The sequence below is a fragment of the Aethalodelphis obliquidens genome, unplaced genomic scaffold (genome assembly GCF_003676395.1).
Source record: "Aethalodelphis obliquidens isolate GAN/ISIS:26980383/991018 unplaced genomic scaffold, ASM367639v1 scaffold7, whole genome shotgun sequence".
Taxonomy (NCBI): domain Eukaryota; kingdom Metazoa; phylum Chordata; class Mammalia; order Artiodactyla; family Delphinidae; genus Aethalodelphis; species Aethalodelphis obliquidens.
The window spans coordinates 7,470,953-7,495,972 of NW_020837951.1; the positions used below are offsets into that span (position 1 = coordinate 7,470,953).

General features: G+C 50.7%; 2 protein-coding genes across 6 annotated transcripts; one reads left to right on the plus strand and one right to left on the minus strand.

Moving 5' to 3' along the window:
* Nucleotides 1-257: 257 nt before the first annotated feature.
* On the minus strand, nucleotides 258-10,271 carry COQ4 (coenzyme Q4). Its single transcript, XM_027104715.1, has 7 exons — nucleotides 9,943-10,271; nucleotides 9,710-9,841; nucleotides 8,526-8,622; nucleotides 7,898-8,000; nucleotides 2,700-2,829; nucleotides 1,996-2,089; nucleotides 258-1,466 (listed from the first exon to the last, which is right to left on the minus strand). The coding sequence occupies exons 1-7, from the start codon at nucleotides 10,010-10,012 to the stop codon at nucleotides 1,295-1,297; spliced, it is 798 nt and encodes a 265-aa protein (XP_026960516.1). The 5' UTR covers nucleotides 10,013-10,271; the 3' UTR covers nucleotides 258-1,294.
* Nucleotides 10,272-10,321: 50 nt separating this feature from the next.
* On the plus strand, nucleotides 10,322-24,902 carry TRUB2 (TruB pseudouridine synthase family member 2). 5 transcript variants are annotated; one of them, XM_027104713.1, is made up of 9 exons: nucleotides 10,322-10,571; nucleotides 11,058-11,189; nucleotides 13,012-13,086; nucleotides 14,222-14,283; nucleotides 15,407-15,488; nucleotides 17,942-18,014; nucleotides 18,539-18,675; nucleotides 19,772-19,814; nucleotides 19,933-20,064. In XM_027104713.1, exons 1-9 carry the CDS (start codon nucleotides 10,463-10,465, stop codon nucleotides 19,949-19,951), a joined length of 732 nt encoding a protein of 243 aa, XP_026960514.1. In that variant the 5' UTR covers nucleotides 10,322-10,462; the 3' UTR covers nucleotides 19,952-20,064. The 5 variants fall into 5 exon arrangements, with proteins under 5 accessions (XP_026960514.1, XP_026960515.1, XP_026960512.1 ...); XM_027104714.1 differs by lacking the exons at nucleotides 19,772-19,814; nucleotides 19,933-20,064 and adding an exon at nucleotides 24,792-24,902; XM_027104711.1 differs by lacking the exons at nucleotides 19,772-19,814; nucleotides 19,933-20,064 and adding an exon at nucleotides 23,267-23,518.
* The last annotated feature ends 118 nt before the right edge of the window (nucleotides 24,903-25,020 follow it).

Here is a 25,020-nt window from a genome sequence, read left to right on the forward strand (position 1 = left end):
GCAACCCTAGGAGGTGGGTGCTGTTTCATCCCCCTTTTACTTATGATTAAACAGGTCTAGAGAGGTGAAAGGACTTGCCCTAAGTCCTTCAACTAGAAAGCGGAGGAGGAGTGGGGAATTTGAATCCCAGTCTGCCCGACCTCAGACCAGACAAGGGACAAGCAGCAGAAGCTCAGGCTGGAGGGAACATCTGCCCTCAGTGCTCGAAGGCCCAAGGCTGCCAGAGTCAGGGAGAAGCAAAGGCAGGAGAAGCAGACTCTTGACCTGATGGGAGCCTTTATTCAGACAGCAGAGACTCGCCTCTCCCCCTGCCTCCCTCTTCTCAGGCCTTGGGAGTTGGGTACAGCCCTCCCTCCTGCGAAGAGCCCCAGCCTGGCACCCAGAGAACCCTGGCTGGCAGGGAGGGGTTGGGAACAGGGGTTGTGGACCTGAGCCATCTGGGCATGAGCCTAGACAACTGATTCCTACGCATACATGGTTCTGAAACCGTGCACCTCAGATTGGAACTTGAACCCACATGCCAGGACTCGAACCCGACCAAAACCCACACTCTTCCAACTGAGATCACACACCTGGTTTCAGGACTTAATGAAGCTCAGGTTCTTGATGTTTCATTGCAGAAAGTATTCAATGAGACAAAGTGATAGGTAAGAGGTGGATTTAGAGAGACACATACTCCACAGACAGAGCGTGGGTCACCTCAGAAGGCGAGAAAGGCCCCAGGGTGTGTGGGTTGCCAGTTTTTACAGGGGTGGGTGATTTCATAGGCTAATGAGTGGGGGGAGTGTTCCAGCTATTTTTTGGGGGGGGGGCAGGGATTTCCAGGAATTGGGCCACAGCCCACTTTTTGATCGTTATGGATCCTTGGAACTGTCATGGTGCCTGGGGGTGTGTCACTTAGCTTGATGGCGTGCTGCAGTGAGCGTATACTGAAGCTCAAGGACTAGTGGAAGTTGACTTGTCCGCCATCTTGGACCCATTTGGTTTTAATCAGTTTATGTCATGTCCTTGGGCTTTGTTGTTCTTTCAAAGGTTGTGCCCTGCCCCCTTCCCTCCTGTTTCAGTTCTCTTTGGGCAGCTCCTGCCTCCCCTAGGAGCTCCACCACTGCCTGCTCCCTCCCGAGTTGGCCCTCAAAGCCACTGAGCAGTGGTTATGATAAATTATGATTAGTGGCGTCCAAGGGTCAGTGTTCAAAGGTGATGGCAAAGGAGCGCTCCACCCCCAGGGGAAGCATGGGTGGGGGGTTGGGAGCCAGGCCAGGCCCTCCGGCTCAGGGGCTCAGGGGCTCAGGGCCTAGGCTGGGCCCTGGACGTGCATGGGGGGCTCTGTGATGCTCAGCTCCTGCCGTAGAGCCTTCAGGGGCTGCTCCCAGCGCCGCTCGTAGTACAGGTTGAGGACACACGGGGCTCTGCGTGCATTCTGAACTGCCCATGGGATCAGCTTCGAGACCAGCACTTGCAGGTTTCTGTAGGGCAGCAGAGGAAAAAGAAGACAAAAGACATAAGGTCCTGAGTGCTGGGCACACCATGTTCCCTGCAGTGGATGTGCATTTTCTCAGTTAATCCTCACACAGACCCAAGAAGGAGGTAGTTGCTATCCCCACTTTTCAGATGAGGAAACAGAAACTCAGTGAGGTAAAGCCCTGTACCTAAAGCCACACATTTTGCACATGCCAAAGCCCAGCTTTAAATCGAGGGCTACCTCACTCCAGAAACTAATGCCAGATTGCATCCCCCTGGCCCCCCCAGTTCCCTGACTCTACTGTTCTCACCCGATACTGAGGCCTGGCCCCAAAGACCCTAGAGTCCTATGAAACGTCCAGGCTTCATTCATAGTCCTGGAGCCCCTGTGCCAGGCCAGTTTCACCTCTCTGCCCCATTCTTCCCATCCTGGATTCCTGAGGACCACTGGGGCTGCTCAGAAAGGCTGTGGGCTCTTCTCTATTTCCTGGAGCCCTGAGCCTTCCCCTGACCCCTCACCACTTGAGAACTTACCGGGCACTGAGCTGGATCGGTCCGAAGAGTGCACTCAGGATGCACATGGGCAGGCCGGTCTGGACAGCCTCAAACCACTTCACCACGATCTCCCCTGGCAGGCAGGGTGGGGAATGGGGTGGGAGGTGAGCAGGGGCCAGGAGGAGAGGCCAGTGATGCTGCCGCTCAGGGCAGGACACAGTGAGGCATCTGCTCTGCTCCGAATCTCTACTAGGGGTCAGCAGTGCCCAGTCCCAGCCTGTGCTGGGCCCTGGGGCACTTGGCTTGGGGTTGGGGAGAGGGTGCAAGAAAGAGCAGAAGGAAATAAGGGCTGGAAAGGAAGCTTGGGGTCAGAATGCAGAGGACTCCGAAAGCCAGGCTGAGGACTCCAAGCCTTAGGGAATTGCTGAGGGCTTCAGAGCGCAGGGAGCTAACAACCGGAACAGGGCAGGGAGCCCTGGTGTTTGGATGCTGCTACATCAGTGTAGGAGCCGTAAGAGGCAGTGGGGATGCAGGATAGGGGATGCGCGGCACAGGTGCACCAAGATGTTCGGGTAAAGCAAACAATGAGGCACTGGGCCAGCTGATTGGTGGGTGGCTGGACAGGTGTGCCCTGCCCTTGCCCCGAAGACAGACTTGGGAGACACGCTGGCCGGAGCGCCCTGCCCCACCCATGCCCCACGCCCACTCCAGATGCACTCAGCAGCTGGCTGGCTGGCACTCACCCAGGATGTTGGTGGGCATCCCCAGCAGCGTGTGGAGCATGTCGTGCACCTCCCGGTACCGCTGCATCACGTATGCCAGCTCCTCACTGTCCACGAACCGGGTGGGCGCTCTGGTGTCTGGGGAGACCCTCTGACAACCATGAACCTCCCCTAGACCCCTTCCTGATGGCTCCCAGGGTCCAATTTGCCAGCCTCTCCTTGACTCTCAACCACGCCCACCAAATTCAAACCCCACCAAAAATCTCTGGGGACTTTGTTTCTGTGCATAGCTGCTGACAGGGGAGTCCTCAGGCAGGGAATATGGTGGATTGGCGCCCCCTTTGCCTACCCCAACTCACACATAATGTACACACCCTGTTGGAATCTATGGCAAAGAAACCCCTGGGGGTGGGGTGGGGGGAAGCAGTTGTTGTTTGTTTAATGATATAGAGTTTCAGTTTTACAAGATGAAAAGGCTCTGGAGATTGGTTTCACAACAATGTGACTATACTTAACACTGTTGAACTGCCCATTTAGAGATGGTTAACACAGTAAATCTTAGGTTATTATTATTTTTTAAAACCACAGTTAGAAATAAAATAGGGGGGGAAAAACAAGAAGCACCCAAAGTCCCGAATTCGTCAGATGAGCTGCTCCCAGCCTAGGATGCTCTTCCCCTCCCCCCTCCCCCTCACCTTGACAATTCCTACCTATCTTATGGTCTCTTGCAGCAACCCGTACCTTTTTGTGGCATTCGACATGATTGTATCGTGACGTTTAGTGCGTGTGACTGTTAACGTCTCTGTCTAGACCTGCACTGTCCAGTACAGCAGCCAATCATGGCAGCCACTGAGCCTTGAAATGTGACAAGTTCCAACTGAGATGTGCTGTACATGTAATGCGCACCCTGGATTTCGAAGACGGTATGAAGAGAATAATGTGAAATCTCAATAATTTAAAAATATTGATTACATGTTGAAATGACATTTTAGTATGCTGGGTTAGACAACACATCTCATTGAAATTAATTCCACCTGCTTCTATTTGCTTTTATGTATCTGCTAGCAGCAGATTACCTATGGGGCTTACACACTGTTGCTATGAAGAGTGTTGCAGCAGGCTGTCAGCAGCACAGGATGCATAGGACGGGGGCTCACTGTTCTATCTCCAGGGCCTGGATGAATAAACATACCTTAAATGCAGGAGTAAAAGGCCAGCCCCAGGCACTTTTCTGACCTCAGGTAGGGATGGCAACTGTCCTCCTTTACCCACCCTCTCTGAGTCCTTGGCAGCACCCATGCACAGTAGGGACACCCTGGTCTTCCTAGTGCCAAAGCATGGCCTCAGCCTGTCCAGAGGCCAAGGGATTTGATGCCTTTATTGCTTGGGGCTGCTGGCCCTGTGCCATGGTCTGTGTCTGTGACTTCATTGGGTCCCAGGTCCTAATTTCTTCTACAGAGTTCTACCTGCTGTGTGAAGCTGAAGGTGGTCAGTGACGGCCTACATTTATTGAGTACCTACTATGTGCCAGCACTGTATGAAGTCCTTTACACATATCGTCATTCTGCATCCCTGAGACCACCTGGGCGTAGATACTGTTATGAGCCTCAGATACAGATAAGAAAAATGAGGCTCAGAGATATATAGTAGCTTGCCCAAGTTCACACAGCTGACTAATCAAGTGGCTGAGTCAGGATTCGAAACAAGGCCTGCTGGATTCCAAAGCCAGTCGCCGTAGCGTCCATTATTAATCAGCCATATAAGTGCCTTGGAAGATAAACATGAGGTTTCCTTACCTCAGATAAGGAGTCTGAGGCTCAGAGGTCAAATGATTTGCCCAGGGCTTTAAAGCTGGGAAGAAAGACAGACTTCTAACTCAGGCTACGCCAGAGCCCATGCCCGTAATCTTGATGCCACAAGGACAACCACCCACCCCTGAGTCAGCCTCAGGGAGGGTGGCCTCACCTTGAACTCTGATCTAAAGCTCTGCTGGGACAAAGGTATTCTTTTACGGTGTGTGGGCTGCTGGTTTCCAGGCTCCAGAAGTGTCACAGTCTCTAAGGCTGTTACCACAACTAAGGCTGTGGCTGAACAAGGCGAACCCAGGGGGGCCTTGGCAGTCCCATACCCTCCACAACAAGAGGACAAAAGGCTCTAGGAGAACTTCAGAAGATTCTCCATTCCTGGGTGGCACCTGGAGCAGGTCACCCTTGTGGGTTTCCCACTGATGAAATAAACTTGCATCTTGGTGAAATCTCCGGGTGATGGTATAAAATGGGGCAGAGGCAAGTGTTAGGAGAGTATGGGGAACAGATTGTTTTCTCAGGGACAATAATCTCCTAAAGCAGGGGTTCTCAACTGTCCAACACGGGACATCTGCAATGTCTGAAGACATCTATGGTTGTCACAACTTGGGAGGGCGAATGCTACCGTCATCTAGTGTGTAGAGGCCAGGGATGCTGCTAAACAAACTACAATGCACAGGGCAGCCCTACAACAAAGAATTATCCAGCCCCCAAAGTCAACAGTGCCAAGGCTGAGAAACCCAGTTCTAGAGCAACCTTTGCTCACTCCTTCACCTCCTCCAGCCTGGCTGGCTCCTGCAGCTGGACTGGAGAGCCACTTGACAGAGGCGCTTTGATGGGAAGGAAGTATTTGTGTTGGGAAAGGGAAGGGAAGGGACAGGGAAGGTGCCCTGCTGTATCCTTGGGTCCTTCTATAAATCAGATCATGTTACTACCCTGCTCGAAACCTCGATGGCTTCCTATTGCTTCTATTACAAAATACAGACTCTGTCTCTAAGCAGATAGGGTAGGGGATCCCTGGAGAAAAAGAACGAGGCATGGCATTCTTGACATTAGAGAAGCCATTTTGACCTAAGCCATTTTGTGACCTAAGCCTAGACACAATGCTTGCCCTTCAACAAGTCTCAGTAATTAATGATCTTCAAGGAATAAAGGAATGCAGGAACAGAGGAAGAGCAGTCAAGAAACAATAGCTCAGGGACTTCCCTGGTGGAACAGTGGTTAAGAATCTGCCTGCCAATGGAGGGGACACGGGTTCGAGCCCTGGTCTGGGAAGATCCCACATGCTGTGGTGCAACTAAGCCTGTGCTTCACAACTACTGAGCCTGTGCTCTAGAGCCCGTGAGCCACAACTACTGAGCCCGTGTGCCACAACTACTGAAGCCTGTGTGCCTAGAGCCCGTGCTCCACAACAAGAGAAGCCACTGTGAAAAGAAGCCTATGCACTGCAAGGAAGAGTAGCCCTCGCTCGCCCGCCGCAACTAGAGGAAGCCCGTGTGCAGCAAGGAAGACCCAATGCAGCCAAAAATAAATAAATAAATAATAAAATAAAAATAAAAATGAAAAAAAACCCCCCAATAGTTCAGCAATAAAACAGTGTCCTCGTTCCTCCTCAAAGAATATACATAACAAGCTGATGTGTATCTTTAAGCTTTTCTATAGGAACTAAGGCCCACACCCAGATGGAGGATGGTAACTACATGCTAAGATCCCAGACTAGTCAGTACCTAAGAAATGATGATGTTGACCTTTCCTGACCCTCCTGACTTCAATCAACTAAGACTTGGACTTCGTTGACCTCTGCCCCAATTCTATGCTGAATTCTCCTCTGCTCAAGCCCCTTTATGAATACGCATATACCCTTAGCTTAAAACTTCCCCAATTTTGCTGTTAACAGACACTGCTTTGGGAAAGCTCCCCAGTGTTCGCCTTACTTGCTGCAAGTAATAAATCCTTCCTTCTCCCCATCTTTGGCTTGATTGTTTCTTTTGGCTCAGCACCCACCAAGAGGCAAACGCAGTTTTCGGGTAACACTTCCCGTGGCAGGCAGGGTCTGGCTGGGCCAGGCTGACCTCCCAGCCCATTGCCTGCTTCCCCCCAACTCACTCCTCTAAGGTCATACTGGCCACATTGGACAGTTTTCCTTTTCCTAACCACACAGAGCCTTGCACTTGCCAGTTCCTCTGCTCGGAATGCGGTTCCCCATCTTGCCTCAGAACTGGCTCCTCCCCATCTTCCAAGTCTCCCCAGCAGGGCCTCCCATGACCACCCTGTTAGAAGTGGCCACCTGCCACCCCCACTCCGCCCCGTCCTCTATCATGTTGACTGCTGTCCTCACAGCACCACCCGCTAGAACAGTACTAAATAAATATTTTGCCTGAATTTTTATATGAAAATTTTCTTCTTTTACTGCTTTATAGTCTACCTCCCCAGCTAGAATATTAGCTCCATGACGGCAGGACATTGTCTGTCTAGTTTGCCACTGTATCCCCAGCACTTGGAACAATGGATGGCACATGACCGATTCTGAACAAATGAACGAGTCCCTTGATAGATGGGACTCTGCCCCCCAGTCCCTGTCTTCTCTGCCTGGGGTTGGAGAGTGCCACACTTGTCAAACCCAGGGAAGACACCGTCTCTAGAACAGGGGGACACAATGCAACAGTTAAGAACATAATCTGGGTTTGAATACTGCCTCCATTAATACTGGCTTGTGAAATCAGTAAGTTGTTTAACTGCTCTGGGCCTCAGTTTCCTCATCTACGAAAAGGAGATGGGGATTTCCCTGGTGGCGCAGTGGTTAAGAATCTGCCTGCCAATGCAGGGGACACGGGTTCGAGCCCTGGTCCGGGAACATCCCACATGCCGCGGAGCAACTAAGTCCATGCACCACAACTACTGAAGCCCGCGCACCACAACTACTGCAGCTCGTGTGCCTGGAGCCCATGCTCCGCAACAATAGATGCCACCGCAATGAGAAGCCCACGCACCTCAATGGACAGCAGCCCTTGCTCGCAGCAACTAGAGAAAGCCTGTGCGCAGCAAAGAAGACCCAATGCAGCCAAAAAATATATATAAATTAGTAAATCTATAAAAAAATAATTAAAAATAAAAGGAGATAATAATAGAACATACTTGGCAGGGTTGTTGGGAAGATTCAGTGAGATCATGTATGAGCCTGGCACCTGGTACGCAGTAAGAGGTTAGTAAGTGCTGGCCAGTGTAATTGCTCGCAGCGATGTTCCCGGCCCATTTGCCTGTCCCATAGAGAATGACAAAGCCTTGGCGCAAGAGACTGCAAGGCACTCCTGCCCATGCTGGCAGCTCAGGCTCCTCCTTCCTCAGGACATTACTCCTGTGCCATTCCTCTCCCCTTCCTGGTGACTACCAAATGCACAGAAGCTGGAAACTCACATTCACATCCAGGAAACGGAGATACTCGCGGCCAAGGGAGCCCTCAGGCAGACTCCGGAGCTTGCCCAGGTCAAGGGTGGACAGCGAGATCCGGGGACGCTCCCTGTGAGGCAGAAGGCAGGACTCAGGTATTGGGAGGGCACCAGCAAAGGCAGGTGAAAGGTCCAACTAGATCAAGGGTGTGAAAGGTGAAGGGGAAGAGAGCAGCAATGGGGCCACAAGTCCTAATGGAGCACTTACTACTGGCCAGGCCAGTGGCAGGGACTGAGGAGACTACCACAAGCTAAGGCTATGGTTCCTGCCTTAGGTAAACAGGCCTCAGATGTGATCAGGGTATTCACAAAGGGCACTGAGGGGTGGGGGTTATAGGCAGCATATGTTATGGGACCTCAGTGAAGGCACAAGAGCCCTGTTGCTGGAACTGGGCTGAGGCCACCATATTGCACTACCCAGGGGTCATCACAGTGTCTATGTGAATGGCACCCACGGAGTTGGGCAGTGCCCGGCCTGTGCAATCATCCATGGCCAAGGTATCAAGAAGAGCTCTCTAGAGGAACACAACGTGATTCCAGAGAGACCAGAATCCCCAAAGAATGCCCTCAACCCCCCAGGCAAAGCTGGGACCTACTGCAGGATCTGGGCGCCCTCCGGATCCCTCCTCATCTGGTCCCTGAGGACCTTCAGGGTACGGCATCCTGTGGTCTCCCCCAGAACTGCAACCATGTCTGAAAGGAAAGAAATGGGGACAAATGGAGAATATGATCTTAGGTAAGTTACCTGACCTGGCCTGAGCCTTAATTTCCTACACGATAAAACAGAATATCTACCTCTTAGTTATGAAGATTCAAGTTAAACACTTAGTGAATCACCCGGCACACAGTAAAAGCCCAATATATCTACAGTTACTACTATGGTTGTTAGTTTCAGGGGTGAGATGGCTCTGGTTAGCACAGTGCTCTAAAGAGTTCATAAATCACTTCCACATCCATCATCACGACAGAATACCATGTCTCCATGGATGGGTATAGGCTTTGGTATCAGAGAGTGCTGGGTTTGAGGGCTGGTGTGATCACTATCTAGGTGACCGTGTGCAAACTGCTTCACATTTCCATGCCTCAATGTCCTAATTTGTGAAGCGCAGGTGATACCTTTCATATAGGGTTAATGCGAAAAATCAATCACAACATTCATATAAAACAGCACACTGAGTAAGCAAAACAAGGGCTCAGTGAGCAGTTAGCATTATCGTTTTTACTAGAAGGAGTAACAGTACTTTCCAGACTTCAGAATCCTGGAGGAGATGAGAAAAACACTGTAGGATCCCAAAATGTTCTATTAAAACAGCCAGCAAACATTTATTGAGCATTTATTATGCGCCATGCACTATCTAAGATGCTAATGGGATGCTATAATTTGATGGGCCCTCATAAATCATCTAACCCAGAGGTTCTCAGTGTGGCTGGATGACAGAATCTCCTAGGAAGTTTAAAAAGTTTAAACTTTTTAAGTTTAAAAAGGCAGAAGCTCAGATTCCACGCCCCTTCCTCCCTCCCCTCCCCTCCTCTCCCACTCCCGGCAGATTCGAATTGAGTAAGTTTAGGGTGGGACCCAGGCATCTGCATTTTTATGAATGTTGCGGGTGATTATGAGGTGCAGCCAGGGTTGGGTACCCTGGCCTAGTCTAGTCTCCAGTTACCCAAAGCAAACGGAGGCTTTGACAGTGTCCGGGACCTCCCCGGGCTTTCAAGGCAAGGCAAGGGCCCGCCCAGACCCCAAGCCGCCCCAAGGAAGCGCCGGCGTGGGCTGCCTTACCGTGGCGATACGGGTCATAGAGCGCCATTCCAGCAGAGCCCGCGGCCAGCAGCGCCTTCTGCAGCGGGGAGGTGGGGATGTGTTCGGGGTAGAGCAGGCCGGTGCCATGGCTCGTGGCTCGAAGGGGAACATCTGCGGGGAAAGAAAACAGCCGCGGTGAAAGGAGCGGGGTGGGGTGGGGGGGACAGCGACGTGGCGGGTCCCCAGCACTCCTTCCCGGCCCCACCACTTGCCTGCAGCGGGCCAGGGACGGCTTCGGAACGCGCGGAGCGGGGGCAGGACCCCGCGCAGCAGCGTCCTCATGGCAGCGGGCACTGTAGGACTTCCCAGGGAGGATGGGCGGGGCAAGGCCGACTCCTCAAGCTCCTTTGGCGACGACGCGCAGGAAAAGTCACAAGGACTCGATCCCTACTGCGCTAAGTAGGGCCTTTTATGCGGGAAAGATAGCACGGACAGGGAAGGTCTCTAAGTATGAGGAAACCCAGGCAACCTACTTCCACAGATATAAAATTCTCCCCGTTTCACCTAACCCCAAAAAGTGTCTCCAAGTAAGCTCCGCTAGCTTTGGGGGTTCAGCTCCGGACCCTACTCCCTTCTCGGAAGCACGTTTTCCCCGAGGACAATAAGACAAGAACCTCTTCCGGCTGTGAAACATGGCGGCGCCCATTGGAAGGACCACATTTGGGAGCGGGACCATAAGGCACTTCCGTCCGGGTTCAGCTCTTCCGCGAACCCGGGACACGGGCTTCAGGCATGGGGTTAGACGGCCCGGCGCGGCTGCATGGGCTCTTCGCCGCCTACAAGCCCCCGGGACTAAAGTGGAAGCATCTGCGCGATACCGTGGAGCTGCAGCTTTTGAAAGGTGAGTGCCTCTAGCGAGACCCACGATCCCGCTCCCATTTTCCCAGGAGGCCATCTACGCTTCTGATCCTTGCTGCAAAATAAAGTCATGTGACCTAGTCTTCTGGGCAGAGCGGTTTCCTAATCGACTGTTCTATACACTCCTCGCCTTCCCCTGTGTTCATATGGGTAAACAGACTCAGTATTGTCCGTTGTCATAAATAGTTAATAAGTAGTAAAGTCAGGATTTAAACCCAAGTCTGTTTCTTAACTTCTGCTTTCAGAAGTAGAGTACTCTAAAATCTCTAAAACCCCTTGGACAGAAGTAGTCAGTGAGTTTACAGTATAACAACAATAACAAGTATAATGTGTTAAGGAACTACTCTGTACTAGGCGCTGTGTGGGCTTTCATTTGTCTTCTACATTTCCATACTTACCTGTCCCTCTATCCCCCACCCCCGGTGTTCAGACAGAATCGACAAGATGTTCTTTACTTGTGTGTGCTCAGGTCTCAATGCTGGGAAGCGTCCTGCCTCTGAACATCGTGTTCGCTTCCTGCTGGGCCCCGTGGAAGGCAGTGAAGAGAAGGAGCTGACCCTCACAGCCACCAGTGTGCCCACCCTCATCGACCATCCGCTGGGTAAAGCACATTCAGGAAGGGGCCTGGATGTCACTTCCCAGGAAATCCCTGCCCAGAGTCAGTGTCCTAGCCAGAGCTCAGACTCCTTCTGTCCCAAACCAGTGTAGGGCCACAGTGGGGATGAAGTATTTGACCAGGGATTGGCAAAATTTCCTGGAAAGGGCCAGATAGTCAATATTTTAGGCTTTGCAGGCTCACCTCTGCCGTAGTGCGGAAGCAGCAGCTATAGACAGTATGTAGAGCAATGAGCCTGGCTGTGTTCCAATAAAATTTTACTGGTGGATGTTGATATTTGAATTTCATATAATTTCATATGTCATGAAAATTATCCTCTTGATTTTTTTGAACCATTGAAAAATGTAAAAACCATTTTAATTTGTGGGCCATAAAAAAAAAACAGGCTTGAGGATTTGACTTGTGGACTATAGTTTGTTGACCTCTATTATTCTGGGACTCCAGGTAGGAATTGAGACCCTCAGGTAGAAGTCATAAGGAGGCAGTTTTGGGCTCCTGTGAAAGAGTGATTTTTTAAAAAATTTATTTTATTGAAGTACAGTTGATTTACAGTGTTGTGTTAATTTTGCTGTATAGCAAAGTGATTCAGTTATACATATATGTACATTCTTTTTCATATTTTTTTCCATTATGGTTTATCACAGGATATTGAATATGGTTCCCTGTGCTATATGATAGAACCTTGTTGTTTACCCATTCTGTATATAATAGCTTGCATCTGCTAATCCCAAACTCCCAATCCATCCCTCCCCCACTCCCCCTCCCCCTTGGCAACCACAAGTCTGTACTCTCCCCTCCCCCTTGGCAACCACAAGTCTGTACTCTGTGTCTGTGAAGAGTGACTTACTATAGTCAACAAACCTGCCCAACAGTGAAACTAGTTCTGACAATGAGCCCCTGTCATTAGACATGATTAAAGCATGCGTTGGGGAGGCTCTATAGGAGGGCTGAGGAGCTTGACCAGGAACCTCTAAAACCCCTTGGAGAGAAGTAATCAGTGAGTTTACAGTGTAACAACAATAACAAGTCTGATGTGTTGAGGACCTACTCTGTACGGGGTACTGTGTTAGGCTTTTCCCAAATACTATCCCACTGAATCCTGTGAGGTGGGTCCTAGTCCCATTTCACAAATGAGGAAACTGATGCTCAGTGTTGACTAATGTTAAGTCATGTAGCCTGGATTCAGTAGGCTCTTAACCGCCCCATACTGGTCTCCTAGGTTCCTCTTGATCTACAGAAGTGTAAAAGCATCTAGCTCATTCCTGCATTCATTCATTTTTTTTTCCAGCTTTCTTGAGGTATAGCTGATATACAAAAAAACTATACATACTTAATGTATATTAATTTGATGGGTCATTCATTCTTTCGGGAAATGGGTTATTTCCCGAGCAGTCAGTGAGTTCTGGGCTGTGGGGGCAGAACTGTGAACACACAGACCCAGACCCCTGCCTTAAGGAGCTCGCAGCCTCCATTTTCTCCCTGGGAGAGTGGCCAGGACTCTCCTTCCACAGGAGCTGGATAGGGAACCCCCCCAGTCTTGATTCCAGTGTTCTGCCCAGTCCACTCGAAGTGTCTCATGGGGGGAATGGTGATGGACGGACTTAACGGGCCCCCTGGGTTGCCCTTTCTCTGGGCCCAAGAAACTGAAGAAGTGGTTTTGGGCCCCCAATTCCTTGGTGAGGAAACCTGAAAGTCCAGCCTGATGCTGGTTTTGGACCTCATTCTAGGAATGAGGTCGCCATGCAGCCCAGAGCCATCCTGGAGGCTGGATTCTTTGAGGAAAAGGACCTCGTTTGTTTCTTTCCAGTACGTGGACCAGCATTCACCAGCCTGAAGATTGGCATGGGGCACCGACTGGATGCCCAGGCGTCTGGGGTGCTTGGTAGGTGGTGTGGTGAGCCTGGGGTGCAATGATAGAGGCTTGGGAGAGGATCGGGGAGCTCCCAGGAGCGCAGCCCATTTCTAACCTGACAGCCATTTCCCGCTACTGCTCACTCCCTTGATTCCTGCCAAGTCTGATCCCCTGGAGAGGTGACTGGTGGGAAGGGGGAAGTCGTGATCACCCACGTTTATCAAGTGATTCCTGCCTGTGACGTGTGGTTTGAAACTCTTTGTGCACATGCATTCACCATAATGACCTTATTTGGTAGATACCATATGATTTTAGGAAGAAAGTAAGGCTCCAGGAGCATAGGTAACTCATCCTGGGTCATGTGGCTAGTGAAGGTCCCTGGACCAGAGAGGGAAAACCATCATCGCTTGCATGGGGTAGCCAAGTGTGTGACCCTGACCCCACCGGCTGGGCTCTGGATGTCGCTGGAGCTGGACACACAAAGCCCTGAGTCATGAGCCATCTGTGTCCCCAGGGTCAGGCGGCGGCCACGTCCTTCATACACAACAGTCACAGCAACTTGTCTTGCTTCCTGGGACACAGGCAGGCGGACGTGATCTCATGCCCCGCTCCCTCCAGGAGTGATGGATGGTCATTCTTTCCTTCAGCCAGAGGGAGACACAGACCAGAGGAAAGGCAGGGAGTGGCCACAATGCCCCCATTTAGTTGCCGGCTTCTTCCTTTGTGTGCATTGCCTCGATCATCACAACACCCACAGGGATCAGACAGTATTTTTATGCCCATTTTACCGATGGGGAGCCTGAGACCCAAGGAGGTTAAAGGACATGCTTAGAGCCACCCCAGATGTGAATGCAGGTCTGTGTGACTGGGCCAGTGGTCTCCTACTTCTGAGTGCATCAGGACCCCAGGGAGCTTGCTAAGGGTCCCTAGGCTCCCACCCCAACACGAGTCAGAGTCAGTATATATGGGTGGGTCCCGGAAATCTGCATTTTCATATATGCACAGAGGAGCTCACTTGTTCCCTGTAGAAGAAGCTCTTCTTGCCTCCTTGCTGGCTTCCACAGCCTTGGAAGTGGGAGTATTCTGCTGGAGGGGGTGAGGGTTGGAGGACCCAGGGGAACAGGAAGGGGGACCCAGGTGTGAGACCATGCTGGGTGCCTTTCAGTGCTCGGCGTGGGACGTGGACGAAGGCTCCTCACCGACATGTACAACGCTCACCTCACCAAGGTATGGGGGCTGGGGACGGCCTGCTTATCCCTTAGCCCTTTCCCTGGGGGTCACTGGTACGATTCTGAAGCAGAGATGATGCCATGGAGAATACCCAGGCCATCAGCAAGCATTTTGTTTTTGGGTCATGTACCAAGGGAGGCTGTAACATCATAATGACAGCTGGCATCATCGCATGCTGGCTACTCTGTGCTGAGTGCTGTACGCGGACTCCCTTGCGGATGCCTTACAGCATCCCCGTAAAATGGGATCTATTGTTAACCCATTTTACAGATGAGAGAGTGAGGCTCAGGAGACGACGCTTGCTCGGGGTCACCCAGCCTTTAAGGGGCAGAGTTGGGATTTGAACCTGGTTCTGTCTGACACCGTCTGGGTGTCAGGAAGCTTACATCCATGCTGGGCTGCAGGGTCTGGCATCACGATCATGTGTGGAGACGCCACATTAGAAGGCCCGTGTTTTCAGTGGTTAAGAGCACAGATTCTGCAGCCAAGTTTTCGCTTCAAAACTCAGATTGTACCACTCTGCCAGTTCTGTCTCCTTGGGTGAATTACTTAACATCTGTGTGCCTCCGTTTCCTCATCTTTGAAATGGGAGTGATTGTAGTACCTCCTCCGTACGGTTGCTTTGAATGTTTAGTCAGTGACCATATGTAATGTGCTCAGCACAGCCACTGGCACGTGGTGGATGCTCAATCGATGTCACTGTCGTCGTCCTCTCTGTTATCGTCATTACTGTTATTGGACGCAGAGGCAGGCAGCTGCACAGATCGAATTTGGAGGGGAGAGAGAAGCTGACAGAGCATCCTGGGAGGGGCCTGGCATCATGAGTTGTCAGGTTGGGCAGAAGTGGAGAGGTGCGGAGGCCCGGGGTTGTTGCAGGGTGGCTCGGGGCACCCTTCGCAGGCTTCTGATGCTTGCTGTCATGGGAGAGGAAGTCGGGTGTCCTTCCCCAGGGGCAGCTGGGCAGGGGCTGAGCACCTGAACTCCCTGAGGGGAGACCAGAGGGCCCCCCAGCCTCAGTCTAGCGCCTCAGGGGCCTGAGCTGCTGGGCCACATCTCCCTCCTTGCCATGGCGGCTTAGAGCCGAGAGGCTGGTCATACCTCCCTCTCCCTGTCCTCGCAGGATTACACAGTGCACGGCCTCCTGGGCAAAGCCACAGACGACTTCTGTGAGGACGGGCGGCTGGTGGAGAAGACAACGTATGGTGAGAGCCCACGGGAGTCCAGGGCGGGCGGGAGGGGTGGGCGTGGCTGCCTCTTCATTTGCTTCCTTTGGTTCCTAACCCTGAGGTGGGCTGTGAGGGCCCCCGCTCAGTTATTCTCAGACACACCAAGCCGGGGCTGGCTGTTGGCACGGACGTGTGATTCTGACTTCCAGGAATGCCCTGTGCTCCCCTGTGCTCTGCTTAAATGTTATCTCCTTAAGTGGTTTCAGTGTACTGTCAGAAAAGTAATCAACTAATGATTAGTGATTATTTAATATCTGTCTCCCCACCAGAATGTCAACCATGAGAGCAGGAACTGTGTAGTTCCACTCCTGTGGTCACACACAACACAGCGCCTGGGACATGGGAGGTGCTGTATTGATGGATGGATGGATGGGTAGACGGGTGGATGCATGGGTGGGTGGATGGCTGGCTTATTCTTCATTTCTCACTCTCCCCATGTTCTTAGACGTCCTATATGATCTGTTGCATTTGCTTATTTGACATTTTTTGAGCACCAACCACGTGCCAGGCCCTGGGGGCAGGGGCCGGAGGCATATGATGAATCAGATGGGGTCCCCAATCTTAGGCCTCACAGTCTAGCAGGGAGAGCAGACACACACCTCTGCGTCTCCTGGAGAAGATTAAAAACATGTGGCGAAGCAGTGCTGTCTATATATTTGTACTTGTATGTGTGTGTCAACATCCAAAACATGTCTAAAGACAACTACCAAGTTGACACTTCTGAGAGGGAGGAAGCCAGAATTTGGAGGAGGGGAGATGTTTGTTGGTGTTGATCTAAATTTTTTGAAGAAGATTCTTGTATCAATTATATAATTAAAAATAGGACTTCCCTCGTTGTGCAGTGGTTAAGAATCCACCTGCCAATGCAGGGGACACGGGTTCAAGCCCTGGTCCAGGAAGATCCCACATGCCGCGGAGCAGCTAAGCCCATGCACCACAACTACTGAGCCTGCGCTCTAGAGCCCACGAGCCACAACTACTGCAGCCCGCGCGCCTAGAGCCCGTGCTCCGCAACAAAGAGAAGCCACCGCGATGAGAAGCCCATGCGCCACAACGAAGAGTAGCCCCTGCTCGCCGCACCTAGAGGAGGCCCGCGCACAGCAACAAAGACCCAACACAGCCAAAAATAAATAAATTTAAATAAATAAGTAAATACTATAGGGACTTCCCTGGCGGTCCAGTGGTTAGGACTGTGCGCTTTCACTGATGGGGCCTGGGTTCAGTCCCTGGTTGGCGGGGCCTGGGTCCAAAATAAATAAATAAATAAATAAAATAATGACATAAACACTAAAGAAAACTAAGTGCTGTGAAAGAGACCCAGGTGCAGAAGGAAGAAGCCACGTGCTGTAAGAGGGGCTTCCTGGAGCAGGCGGCATTTGAGCTGGGCTGTAAATGAGTGGGGAGGAGGCTGCAGCAGGCGCCTCCAGATAAGACAACAGCGTGAATGAGACCAGACAGAAGGGATGAGAGGCCCAGGCCCTTCCCAGCTGGCCAGGCCTTAGTCAGTTACCACACCTGCTCCCAGAGATTCTGGCCTGTGGAGTCAGAAGTTGGTGGCTGCCCCAGCTGGCCTGCAGGCTCGGCCTCCCTGCAGTCCGTGGGCATCCCCAGGCTTTGCAGCTGCCTGCTCCACAGTCACTTGGTTGGACCAGCAGGCAGAGGAGCCACTCCCACTTCTTGCCACCCATTTCTGCATTTGGACAGATGGCACCCTCCCTCCTGGTGTCCCTGGCCTGAAAAACCCCAGACTGGGGCTCAGGGGACCAGGCTTACAGTGTGGGGCAAGGGGCTTCCCTGGTGGTGCAGTGGTTGAGAATCCTCCTGCCAGTGCAGGGGATACGGGTTTGATCCTTGGTCCAGGAAGATCCCACATGCCGCAGAGCAACTAAGCCTGTGCGCCACAACTACTGAGCCTGTGCTCTAGAGCCCGTGAGCCACAACTACTGAAGCCTGCACATCTAGAGCCTGTGCTCTGCAGCAAGAGAAGCCACCGCAATGAGAAGCCTGCACACTGCAACAAAGAGTAGCCCCCGCTCACCGCAACTAAAGCCTGCATGCAGCAACGAAGACCTAACACAGCCAAAAATAAATAAAATAAATTTATTAAAAAAAAAAAGAATATGGGGCAAATCACATTACATCTTTGGAGCCTCATTTCCAGAAGGAAGTGTTCTTAACTTGGGGTGTGTGAGCCCCTTGAAAATGTCCTCAAAATGTTCAGTTCATGTGTATCTTTCTGAGAAGCGGGTCCACAGCCTTCATAAGATTCTCAAAGGACTCTGAACCCCCTAAATGGGAACCCTGGGACCAGAGGATGCTCTGGGACCCCAGCTAGGTTCCAAGGACAGGGCTGGTTGGTGGGAAGGGAAATTGCCAGTTTTGCCTCCTCAGTGGGCACCTGTGTGCTGACCATCCCCTGGCTTTTCCAGACCACGTGACCAGAGAGAAGCTGGAGCGAATCCTGTCCCTGATCCAAGGTTCCCATCAGAAGGCTCTGGTGATGTAAGTGAGGCCCGACCCACACCTCCCTGAAAGGGGACCCTCAAGGAAGTGCTGGAAGGGCAAGAAGTTGCCCACAAGGCTCCCTGTAGGCTCCGCCTACTCTGGGGCAAATTCCAAAACCAGACACAAGCACCCATTCCTTTCACAGCTTGCAGAAGTGTTTCTTTGTGCTGGGTCTTGGACCAGCCCCTGGGGAGACCAAGGGGAACAAGAGATCCCAGCTGGCCTCCTAGGGAGTATATGAGCTAAGGGAAAGGAGAGCTAGGGGTCCGCACCATCACGGCACAGAACCAGGGGGCGGAAGTGGTCAACACAGGTATGACCGTTGAAGCCAAGGAGAGTGTGAGAGGGGGTCGGTCAGAGCCTGCAGTTAGGGATTGGAGGGGACAGAACAAGGCTGCAGCAAAGGTGGCTAGAGGGGTAGGGAAGGTGGAAAGCGAATGAAGAGCTTCAGGAAAGGCATGAATAGGGCAGGGCCAGGGGTAGGCAGTCAGCTGCCCACTCTGGTGCCTCCTGATCCCCAGGTACTCCAACGTTGACCTACAGACCCAGGAGGCCTATAAGATGGCCATGAGCGGCGTGCTCCGGCCCATGAACAAGTCCCCAATGCTGGTAACTGGCATCCGATGCCTCCAGTTTGCGCCTCCAGAATTCCTCTTAGGTAAGTTGCTCCAGGAAGTTGGGAGCAGTGCCACCGGGCTCCTGGGTTGGGGGCGGTCACTGTGGAAGGCCCTTGCAGAGGCCAGCACGTGTGAGCCCTAAGCTCCGCTGGCCAAGGCACCGGGGCCGACTTCCTTCCTAGCCTGAGGCTGGACTTGGCTGATCACACAGCGCACAGAACAAATGATGTCCTATCTCCTGCCAAGTCCCCCTTTGAAGCCAGACCTTAACAAGCAGAGATTATATTTAGTGGCTCGTTTCCAGAGCCGCCCAGTGTTTCAAGGCATTGTGCGGCATCAGGCACCACTCTCCCCTCCCGGATCCCACCCAACTCAGCAACCCGACCACCACTTCTTTCTTTGTTTATCGTATTAACGAGGGCTCCTTGCTCCTTTTCTTTCTTTTTTTTTTTTTAACAGCTTTATTGCAGTATAATTGCTTTACAATGGTGTGTTAGTTTCTGCTCTATAACAAAGTGAATCAGCTGTACATATACATATATCCCCGTATCTCCTCCCTCTTGTGTCTCCCTCCCACCCTCCCTGTCCCACCCCTGTAGGTGGTCACAAAGCACTGAGCTGATCTCCCTGTGCTATCTTGCTCCTTTTCTTGAGTGCTGACCAAGACTCTTCTGATGCTAAGTGCCTTATAGAAATTATTTCTTAGATTCCTCACAACCACTCATTTTACAGATGAGCAAACCAAGCCTTAGAGCAGCACTTTGCGAACTTTAACCTGCCCACAATCACCTGGGGTTCTTCTTTCCCCCCGCCCCCCGGCCATGCCACATGGCTTGCAGGATCTTACTTCCCTGACTAGGGATTGAACCCAGGCCCCGGCAGTAAAAGCGCTGAGTCCTAACTGGTGGACCGCCAGAGAATTCCCAACCTGGGATTCTTCTTAAAAGGCCAATTCTAGGAATTCCCTGGTGGTCCAGTGGTTAGGGCTTGGCACTTTCACTGCAGGGGGGCATGGGTTCAATCCCTGGTTGGGGAATTAAGATCCTACAAGCTGCGAGACCAAAAAAAAAAAAGGCAAATTATGACTCAGCAGGTCTGGGTTGGGCCTGAGATTCTGCATGTCTAACAAACTTTCAGGACCCACCCTGGGCTACACTTTGAAGAACAAAGCCCTAGAGAAGTAAGTTGTCTTGCTAAGGTTATTACATAGCCAGGAGGTCTCAAGGGATGTGGATCTAGATCAGCGGACACCAGAGGCTGTGCTTCTGACCACCACCTCTGTTGTGTGTCCCTGGCAGAGGTGCAGTGCATGCATGAGACGCAGAAGCAGCTGCGAAGGCTGGTGCACGAAATTGGCCTGGAACTGAAGAGCACCGCTGTCTGCACCCAGGTGCGGCGTACACGCGATGGTTTCTTCACCCTGGACGATGCCCTCCTAAGGACCCAATGGGACCTACCCAGCATCCAGGATGCCATCCAGTCCGCAGCACCCCGAGTGGCAGCAGAGCTGGAGAAGAACTTGAGGCCGGGGCTGGGCACCCAGTAGCCCTTCAGTCCAGGCTGGCCCTGGGACTCCGAGGGGCCAAGCTCTGCCTTGGGGCTGGAGAGCCATGCGGGACATTGAAAGGCCAGGCTGCTGGGGGAGCGGTGGGTGTATAAAGATAAGAATTGTTCATGAGCCAGAACTGATGACTGTGCAGAATGTGGGGGGTGGGCGGGAGCTTTTTAACACGTGACAGAAAACCAACAGGGACTTTCCTGGTGGTCCAGTGGTTAGGACTTGGTGCTTTCGCTGCCAGGACCCTGGGTTCAATCCCTGGTCAGGGAACTAAGATCCTGCAAGCTGCATGGCACAGCCAAAAGAAAAAAAAAGATGAACAGACTTGGCTTAGTTAAAAAGAAAAAAACTTCTGTACAGTGGAAAAGATGCTAAACGAATGACAGACTGATAAAACTATTTGTTATATACTTAAGAATTAATATCTATAATATATAAAGAGCTCTTATAAAACAATAAGAAAAAGATGACAAGAAAATGGGTCAAATGACATGCATTGTGTGTTTATACAGCAAAAGAAATCCAAATGGCCAGTAAACCTGAAATGATGCTCAACCTCTCTAATAATGAAAGACATTCAGATGAAAATGAGATGACTTTTCCTTGCCTTTCAAATAAATTAAGAAAAGATAACACCCAGTATTGGGGAGGATGTGAGAAGATGGGCAATCTGTACTGTTGGTAGGAATATACAACTGTGTAACCTTTTAGGAGTAATTTGGTAGTATGTATCAACATTTGAAATATTCCTGCCCCGGGGAATTCCCTGGTGGTCCAGTGGTTAGAATTCAGCACTTTCACTGCCGTGGCCCGGGTTCAATCCCTGGTCAGGGAACTAAGGGTCCTCAGCAGCCATGGCTCATGGGCCCAGCTGCTCCGTGGCACGTGGGATCTTCCCGGACCGGGGCACGAACCCGCGTCCCCTGCATCGGCAGGCGGACTCTCAACCACTGCGCCACCAGGGAAGCCCAATTTCCTCCTTTTTATTTGATAATTTCCACCAGAATACAAACATGCTATTTAATCTCCTATCTTAAAAGCAAACAAACAGAAAACAGCATGGCAGGTCCTCAAAAAATTAAACATAGAATTACCATATGATGCAGCGATTCCACTTCTGGGTATATACCCAAAGGAACTGAAAGCAGACTCAAACAGATGTTTGTGTACCCATGTTCAGAGCAGCATTATTCACAGTTGCCAAAAGGTGGAAATAATCCAAGTGTCTATCGATAGATGAATGGATGAGCAAAATGTGGTCTATCCACACAACAGAATATTATTCAAACACTAAAAAGGAAGGAGTTCCTGACACCTACTACAACATGGGTGAACGTTAAAGACATTATGCTAAGTGAAATAAGCCAGTCACAGGAAGACTAATACTGTGTGATTCCATTTATATGAGGTACTTAGAGTAGCCAGATTCACTGGGACGGAAAACACAATGGTGGTCGCCAGGGGCTGGGGAGTGGGGAGTTAATGTTTAATGTGTACAGAATTTCAGCTTTGCAAGGCAGAAAGAGATATAGAGATACACAGTGGTGATGGTTGCACAACAATGTGAATGTACTTAATGCCACCAAATTGTACACTTAATGACGCTTAAAATGGTAAATTTTATGTGTATTTTATGTATATTTTACCCTCAAAAAAGCTCCACACAGAAAAACAAGCATACTCTTTCTTAACTTTCCATCTCTCTCCAGTTGCTGCATTTCTCTGCCTCCTTTTTTTTTTTTTTGAGAAGTCAAAAGTTGTTTTTTTAATTTCAATTAGGTAAATATGTCTGTAAAAATCTTGGAAAATGAATTTTTACCTAAGGTCTGTTTTTTTTTTTTTTTTTGCGGTACGCAGGCCTCTCACTGTTGTGGCTTCTCCCGTTGCAGAGCACAGGCTCCGGACGCACAGGCTCAGCGGCCATGGCTCACGGGCCCAGCTGCTCCGCGCCATGTGGGATCTTCCCGGACCGGGGCATGAACCTGTGTCGCCTGCATCGGCAGGCAGACTCCCAACCACTGCGCCACCAGGGAAGCCCTAAGGTCTGTTTTGATTAAAAACAAGGATACATATATTCTAAATCATTTCAGAATTATTTACAGAACAAAAAATTCACGGACAGAACAAATACACTAGATAAGGCAAAATGTTATGGTTTAAATTCTGTTTATAGGAAGCAAACATTTGAGATTGTATCAAAATACAAAATTGGGAAAAAATCTGCTTCTAAAGAATTAGATTAAAATGGAATGATGTGGAAGAGCTTAAAGCCAAAAATATATGTTACAGAAACCTACACCCAATTAAGGAAAAGACAACAATATTAATATCCAGCAAAAATAATAGAAGAGAAGCACAGTCAGTGATGAAGACCAATCAAACTTGAACTTCAACGCGCCAAATTAATCGGCATGCAATTAAAAACAAGGTTAGGGACTTCCCTGGTGGCGCAGTGGTTAAGAATCCACCTGTCAGTGCAGGGGACACAGGTTCGATTCCTGGTCTGGGAATTTCCCACATGCCACGAGCAACTAAGCCCGTGTACCACAACTACTGAGCCTGTGCTCTAGGGCCCACGTGCTGCAACTACTGAAGCCCACACACCTAGAGCCCACGACAAGAGAAGCCACGGCAATGAGAAGCCCGTGCACCGCAAGGAAGAGTAGCCCCTGCTCACCACAACTAGAGAAAAGCCCACGTGCAGCAACAAAGACCCAACGCAGCCAAAACAAAACAAAACAAAAAAAACAAGGTTAGCCACTGAAAGACAAACCAACAACTTTCTAATTTTACTGGCATGCTTTAACACATGACCTTATTTCACCCTACACAAGAATACCTGAATTTAAAACAGAGGATTTGGTTAATCCAATCAACACAATGGAACTCACGGATATGCAAGTCCTTATGCTTTACTAAGATTTTACTCACATTTTACATCTCTATTTGAACATATGTTCAATGGGCTATTTATATATAACTTTTCTTTATAAATTTTTAAAAAATTAAAAATAGTTGTGTACATTAAAAACCTAAAGTGCTTTTCTTTTTCTTTCTTTTTTTTGGCCACGCAGCTTGCAGGATCTTAGTTCCATCACCAGGGATCCAATCCTACCCTTTTAAGAATAAAGGTGGGGCTTCCCTGATGGCGCAGTGGTTGAGAGTCCGCCATGGGCGCTGAGCCTGCGCGTCCGGAGCCTGTGCTCCGAAACAGGAGAGGCCACGACAGTGAGAGGCTGCATACTGAAGAGACACATCAGCAATTGCACATGCAAGGGGAGAAAGATTCCAGAGAGTATATCTTTTCTTCCCTTCTTTGCCCTTATCCATCAAAACCAGAAAGGGGTATGAATTCCAATGATCAGGAATTGGCTCTCGAACTTGTTAGCTGACATCTCAGTGTCCGCTGGCTCTAGAGGCCTCAGGCAGCTTCTGTTCCTCGGCCTCCGGCTGCTCCCACATCACCGAGTTGCACAGCTGCAGCCTCTGCCTCCTTTAAAAGTAAAACTCCAGGCTTCCCTGGTTGCGCAGTGGTTGAGAATCCATCTGCCAATGCAGGGGACATGGGTTCAAGTCCTGGTCCGGGAAGGTCCCACGTGCTGTGGAGCAGCTGAGCCCGTGTGCCACAACTACTGTGACCGCGCTCTAGAGCCCGTGAGCCACAACTACTGAGCCTGCGTGCTGCAACTACTGAAGCCCACGTGCCTAGAGCCCGTGCTCCGCAACAGGAGAGGCCACCACAGTGAGAAGCCTGCGCACCGCAACAAAGAGTGGCCCCCGCTCTCTACCACTAGAGAAAGCCTGCACGCAGCAACGAAGACCCAACGCAGCCAAAATTAAATAAATAAATAAATTTATTTTTTAAAAAAAGAGTAAAGCTCCTGGAAAGATTGTCTCTAGTCGCTGCCCCCAGTTCTCACCACATGCTCCCTGGAACCCACTCTAATCAGACACTCACTCTCCACTGCTTTCCAGGAACCGCTCTTGCCAAGGTCAAGGACGACCTCCTCCTCTTTAAATCCAGTGGCTCCTTCTCAGCAGGGTGTGACACAGCCGGTCACTGCCTCCTCCTGGAACAGTCTCCTCCTCCCTCCCTGGCTCCTTCTCAGCCTATTTGCTGGGGCCCCTCCTCCCCTGCTCTCCTCCGCGGTGCCCACAAGCTCCAGGCAGCTCTACTCTCGGCCCTCACTCGCTCCTTGAGGATGTCAGTCTGAAATCACATGGCTTGAATCCCATCAATCTGTCATGCTGCTGGTGCCCACATTTATGTTACCTCTCACCGGACCTTTCCCATGAACTCCATTCCTAAATATCTGTTCTTTAGCATTTCCACTTCCGTGTTGAGCTGGCATCTCAAACCTAACAGATCCCCAGACTGACTGCTTATCTTCCCCTGCACCCTGCTCTCCCCCAGAACTCCTCACTCCAGTAACTCACAGTTCCACCCTTCTACTCGCTCAGGCCCAAATCCTAAAAGCCCCCTTTTCCTCACACCCCATATTTAACCCATCAGCAAATCCTGCTGGCTCTACCGTCAAAAGACTGTTGTTTCCAGAACCTGACCCCTTCTTTCCTCCCTCCCTCCCTCTCTTTCTTTAGTTCCCCATCTGGGATGAACCGGTGCCCCCTGCCGTGGAAGCGTGGAGTCTCAACCACTGGACCGCCAGGGAAGTCCCAGAATCTGACCATTCACCTCCGTCCACTTACCCCCTCATTTTGCTGTACACCTGAAACATTGTAAATCAACTATACTTCAGTTAAAAAAATGCTATTTATAAAATTTAAAAAAATATATGTATTCGGCAGGGAGGGGAGGGAGGCCCAAATT

Coding starts and splice junctions, on each gene's coding strand:
- COQ4 (XM_027104715.1), bottom strand. CDS start 10,012: ATGAGGACGCTGCTGCGCGGGGTCCTGCCCCCGCTCCGCGCGTTCCGA. Junction 8,623..9,709: donor CTATGACCCGTATCGCCACG/GTAAGGCAGCCC, acceptor CTTTCCTTTCAG/ACATGGTTGCAGTTCTGGGG. Junction 1,467..1,995: donor CCGATCCAGCTCAGTGCCCG/GTAAGTTCTCAA, acceptor GCTGCCCTACAG/AAACCTGCAAGTGCTGGTCT.
- TRUB2 (XM_027104710.1), top strand. CDS start 10,463: ATGGGGTTAGACGGCCCGGCGCGGCTGCATGGGCTCTTCGCCGCCTAC. Junction 15,489..17,941: donor GGTGGAGAAGACAACGTATG/GTGAGAGCCCAC, acceptor TGGCTTTTCCAG/ACCACGTGACCAGAGAGAAG. Junction 18,676..19,932: donor GCCTCCAGAATTCCTCTTAG/GTAAGTTGCTCC, acceptor TGTCCCTGGCAG/AGGTGCAGTGCATGCATGAG.